Source organism: Ichthyophthirius multifiliis (genome assembly GCF_000220395.1).
Source record: "Ichthyophthirius multifiliis unplaced genomic scaffold scaff_1120509251344, whole genome shotgun sequence".
NCBI lineage: Eukaryota > Ciliophora > Oligohymenophorea > Hymenostomatida > Ichthyophthirius > Ichthyophthirius multifiliis.
The window spans coordinates 1-5,902 of NW_004085965.1; the positions used below are offsets into that span (position 1 = coordinate 1).

Genomic DNA, 5,902 nt, shown 5'->3' on the forward strand with positions numbered 1-5,902 from the left:
AAAAAAAAAGTAATATTATTATTAAAAAAAAATATATAAAATTAAAATATAAAAATAAAATAAAAATATATAACAGAATAATATTAAAAATAATAAAAAAAAAAAATTAATAAATAAAAATTTATATAAATAATTATAAAATATATATATATATATATTTATATATTGTAATATATATTTATATGAAATATAAATTATATAATATAATTATAATTTAGAATTTATTATATTAATAATATTTTGTAATTTTATATATAAAACTTTATTCCTTTTTTTAATATTACTTGAATGCATAGTAATAATGAAAACTTTATATTTTAATATAAAATGTAATATTATCGAAAAAAAAAAAATATTCAATATAATAGTTATATTAAAAAAATAATTAATTTTTATTTCATTAAAAAACTTATTTAGAAACATTAGAAAGAAAAAAAAATAGTTTTACACAATAATATAATATTAAATATATCAATAAATATTATAAAAAAAAAATATTGAAATTATTTATTAAAACATAAAAAAACATAAATCAATAAATAAATATATAAAAATAAAATTATTAATGCTATTTTATATTAACTAAATATTTTATATTTTTAAATAAACAAGTATATAAGATTAATAATATATATCATATTATTTATTTTATAATTTATCTTAATGGAATATATAGCAATAAATATATATCAAAATTTATATTTTATATAAAAACTTATTATTATTGAAGCAAAAAAATAATAATAAATATTATAGTTAAATTGCAATTTTTTATATTATTGTTAAATAATTTATGTTTATATTTTTTATTTTTTTAAATATTCAATATTAAAAAGGTTTTTCCTTTTATTTGCATTGAAATTTATTTAAAAGCATTAGAAGGAAAAAAAAAATGGTTTAAATAATTATAAAAAAAAGCAATAAAAAAATATATAAAATATAATTAATTTAATTAAAAGAATATAATAATATAAAAATAAATATAAATATTTTTAGATAAAATAATTTTTAAAAATTAAATTTAAAGAATATAAATATTAATTTTAATTTTTTTTTTTTTATACATATATAATATATAATATTTGAAATTTATAGTATATTATATTATTACATAAACATATAAAATTTTAACTTAACAAATAATATAATAAATAATAATATATTCATATAATCATAAAAATTTAAAAAATTATTAAAATATATTATTAAAAAAAAATATAAATAAATTTTATAATATAAATATTTTAAAAAATGTAATAATATATATTATTAAACTTAAAATTAATACAAAAATATTTAAAATATAAATATAAAGTATGTAACAATATAAATAAAATAAAAGTAAGATATTAATAGATTCTAAATCGATTATAATATATATAAAATATATAAATTAATTATTAAAGAAACCAATATCTTTAATATATGTTTTTTTAAAAGATTATTTGTTTATTTTATTTTCATATAAATTGTATGGTTATTTATTAATAATTAATATATATCCAAATGACTAAATTTAATTTTTTATAAATTAAAGATTTTATAATAAATTTTTTTTATATATATTCAAATATTATTAATATTAAAATTAATATAAAATTATTTTTTAATTTAATGATTTTTATTAAATAATTATTTATAATAAAATAAAATCTTTACTTAATTTATATATATTATATTATATTTTTATTAATTTTTTTTGAGATATTAAATTTTTAAAAAAAAATGAATAAAAACATATTATTATTTAATATATTTTAATTAATATCATTATTTACTATTTTAAAAATGTCATTTTTTTGAAAAAAAAAATAAAATTAAAATTTTCATTTAATAATTGCATAAAAAATTATTATAAAAACGTATATTTTTTAAATTTACGTATTATCAAAAGTAAAAAGTAATGTTTTAATACAAATATTTGTATATAAATTCAATTATTTTATTACTTAAAAAAAAATTAAAATAAATTAATTAAAATATAATTAAATAAATAAAATGCTTTCTAAACTAATTTTAATATATATCTTAATTTTTGGTGTTTTAACCAATTTAATAAATACTGAAAATAAGTGCCCTTAGGGATGTATATTGTGTAATTAATCTGGTAAATGCTAATAATGCTAAGATGGTTATTAACAAAATTAAGAAAGTAAATAATGCTTAGAAATCGCTAGTAGAGTTCTAGATGCTGTAAATAACTGCCCTGAAGGATGTGTATGTTCTGATTCTGGAAAATGTCAAAGTTGCATATAGGGTTATTATGATAATTAGGGAAAATAATTACGCGCTATAAATATGTAGAATGTCTTAGTTGTGATAATATAGTCAGTAGATGTACTAGATGTACTAAGTATGGTTGCAGTTTATGTGATATTGGATATGAATATATAGATAGAAAAAAATAATGTATTTTGATAACTGTTGATCCTAAACTAATAAATTGTGATTAAGGATGTACTGAATGTGTTTATTCAGGATTGTGTTTATCTTGTTCGGATGGTTATTTTGAAGATTTTGATGAACCTAATGAAAATGGATATAGATATAGATTATGTAGAGAAAGATGTACGAAATTTGATAATTGTATAACATGTAATTAGTAAAGATGCACTAGATGTATAAAAGATTATTGGGTTAGTACAGAACTAAATTAATGTGTAACATTAAAAGGGTGGAATAGATTTTCAGCTATGACTATAAGAAATAATTAGTAATATAATAGTTATTATGAAGTATATAATTTTGTCATTGGATATATTTTATTTGGATTATTATTGTGATTATTTATTTATAATTAGATATTTAAAAATATTTATATTTAAATTAATATTTTTAGTTTTGTTTTTTAATTAATATTTTTTTATTTTTTATTAAATCTATAGATTAAAAAAATATAAAATTATAAAAAATTTTTTAAAAAAAAAAATTAAAAGAAAAAATATATAAATATTCATTATATATATAGAATTAAAAATATTTTTATAAAAAAATTAAAAAAAAAATATCTTTTTATATAATAATAATAATAATAATAATAATAATAATAATAGTAATAATTATAATAATAGTAATAATTATAATAATAATTAAAAAAAAAATTAATAATAATTTAATTAATATTTTTATAAAAACATATTTTAAATTTTATTTTTATTTTTTTTATTATATAAATAAATAATTTTTTTTTTATAATTATAAATTTTTATTTATTCTTAGTTTATTATTATATATCTTTTTAAAAATTTAATTAAAAAACCATATATTAAATAAATATTATAATTTTTAATTATATATTTATTCAATTTTATTATTTTTATTATAATAATTTTTTAATTTATGTTTGAAATTAAAAATAAGAATTTATTTTGATTTTTAAAAATAATTATAATAAAATATTATAATTTTTTAAAATAATTTAAAGTTTAATATTATTAATTTCTTTTATTTATCTATAAAATTATTAAACAACGTAAAATAATACATAATCCATTTTTTATATATTTATATTATTTTTAAAAATGTATTTTTAATTAATATTTACAATTTTTTTTTATTTAATTTAATAAAAATAAAAATTATAAATAAATATAAAAAAAAATTACTAAAATTTTAATTTTATATAAAAATATATAAATATAAATTTTTAATTACTATTATTTAAAAAATCTTCACAATAATAGTCCAAATACAACATAATTAATTATAAAAATCAATAAATCTTAAAAACTAATTTATTATATATTTTCATCTATATTTATATATATAACTCCATTATTTATTTAGTTGCATGATTTTGAAATAACATCTAAGTAATATCCAGGAAGACATTAATTACAAACGTTTTTCTTACAATTTAGACAATTACTAAATTTATTAAGACAAAGATCACATTTTTAACTTTATTAATTAAAATAATAAATTGATTTACATTTAGTGCATACTCCATATTAATTACATTATTCACATTTATAAGAACATTATATTTTATTTTATTCATCACCTTTAGGTATTAAAGTACATTATTCTGCAATACTATCTTATTAAAATCCAGGTAGACATTCGAGGCAAATATTTTCATTACAATTTAAACAATGACTAAATATAATATGACAAGAAACACATTATTAATTTTATTAATGCAAATAATAACCTTATTTACATTGAATGCATATTCCATCTTAATTACATTATTAACATTATTAAGGACATTACATTTCATTTTATCCATCAGGTAATAAAATACATAATCCTGTATTAACATCTAATTAAAATTCAGGTAGACATTCAATGCAAACATCTTCCATACAATTTACACAATTACTAAATTTATTAGGACAAAGAAAACATTATTAACTTAATTAATGTAAATAATAACCTTCGTTACATTAATTGCATCCAATTTAATTGCATTATTCACAATTTTGAGGACATTTTATTTAATTTTATCCGTCATCACCTTTAGGTACTACAGTACATGATCCTGTATTAACATCTAATTAAAATTCAGGTAGACATTCGATGCAAACATCTTCCATACAATTTACACAATTATTAAATATATTAAGACAAAGAACACATTATTAACTTTATTAATCAAAAAAATAACCTTTTTTACATTATGTGCATACTCTAACTTAATTACATTATTCACAATCTTGAGGACATTTTATTTAATTTTATCCGTCGTCACCTTTAGGTACTACAGTACACGATCCTGAAATACTATCTTATTAAAATCCATGAGAACATTCGATGCAAGCATTTTTATTACATTTTAAGCAATTGCTAAATTTATTATTACAAAGCTTACATTTTTAACTTTATTAATCGAAATAAAATTTACTTACATTATGTGCATACTCCTTCTGAACTACATTATTAACATTTTAAAGGACATATTATTTCATCAACTTTAGGTATTAAAACACATTTTTTTGATAAATAATCATATTTAAATTTAGGTTCACATCCAATGCAAGCATCGGGCGTACAATTTAGACAATTTTTAAATTTATTATTACAAAGTTCACATTTTTAACTTTATTAATCGAAATAAAAAATTTACTTACATTATGTGCATACTCCTTCTGAACTGCATTATTAACATTTTAAAGGACATAATTATCTATTAATTTTTTAAGCTTTATAAGGAAATTAAATACATTATCCTATATTTTTATATAAATCATATCCAGGACTACATTCAATGCAACCTAATTCCGTACATACTTTACAATTTGGATATCTATTTAAACAAGAAACACATTATTATTATTATTAATCGAAATATTAAACTTATTTACATTAGGTGCATTCTCCATTTTAATTACATTATTAACATTCATAAGGACAGATTTTTTCTTTATTTCCATCAACACTTCTAGGTTATTAAATACATGCACGTTAAATATTATCTAGTTAAAATCCAGGGAGACATTCAGTGCAAGCATATTCAGTACAAGTTTAACAATTAATTTAAATATAAAAACATGAAAAACATCTTTAGTATAATGATTGTAAAAAATAACCTTATTTGCATTAAATACATAATCCATTTTAACTACATTATAAGCATTAATTAGAACATTAAATTTGATTATTTTATTATTATAGACTTTAAAAATTCGTAAAAATTAATAATATTATGATACTAATTAGTGTTTGTTTTTTGAACATTATTATATTATTATAATTAAATTTAAAATATTTTTTATTTTATTTTTAAAATCATTATATATATTATAATTATAGGTTAAATATTTAAAATCATATAATTAAAAAATTTAAAATAGATTATTATTATAAAAAGAGAAAAAATGTATAAAATAAAATATAAACATATATCTAAAAATATTATATAATATATATATATATATATATATATATATATATATAATAT

The 5,902-nt window shown here is 14.2% G+C and overlaps 1 protein-coding gene across 1 annotated transcript, besides 16 other annotated features; it reads left to right on the forward strand. All coding sequences in view use genetic code 6, as the record gives it.

Moving 5' to 3' along the window:
- The first annotated feature begins 19 nt into the window (after positions 1–19).
- Positions 20–117: a microsatellite.
- Positions 23–66: a microsatellite.
- Positions 23–120: a microsatellite.
- Positions 36–117: a microsatellite.
- Positions 101–133: a microsatellite.
- Positions 134–140: 7 nt separating this feature from the next.
- Positions 141–206: a microsatellite.
- A 1,008-nt stretch (positions 207–1,214) lies between these two features.
- Positions 1,215–1,247: a microsatellite.
- Positions 1,248–1,737: 490 nt separating this feature from the next.
- Positions 1,738–1,775: a microsatellite.
- Positions 1,776–1,944: 169 nt separating this feature from the next.
- Positions 1,945–1,995: a microsatellite.
- Positions 1,959–1,998: a microsatellite.
- Positions 1,999–3,016: 1,018 nt separating this feature from the next.
- Positions 3,017–3,112: a microsatellite.
- A 47-nt stretch (positions 3,113–3,159) lies between these two features.
- Positions 3,160–3,210: a microsatellite.
- Positions 3,211–3,564: 354 nt separating this feature from the next.
- Positions 3,565–3,609: a microsatellite.
- Positions 3,610–3,800: 191 nt separating this feature from the next.
- Positions 3,801–4,900: a microsatellite.
- Positions 3,851–4,685: a microsatellite.
- IMG5_185970 (hypothetical protein) lies at positions 4,095–4,481 on the forward strand (the record flags this gene model as incomplete). Its single annotated transcript, XM_004027244.1, has 1 exon — positions 4,095–4,481. The coding sequence occupies one exon, from the start codon at positions 4,095–4,097 to the stop codon at positions 4,479–4,481; it is 387 nt and encodes a 128-aa protein (XP_004027293.1).
- A 953-nt stretch (positions 4,901–5,853) lies between the features above and the next one.
- Positions 5,854–5,902: part of a microsatellite that runs on past the window's edge.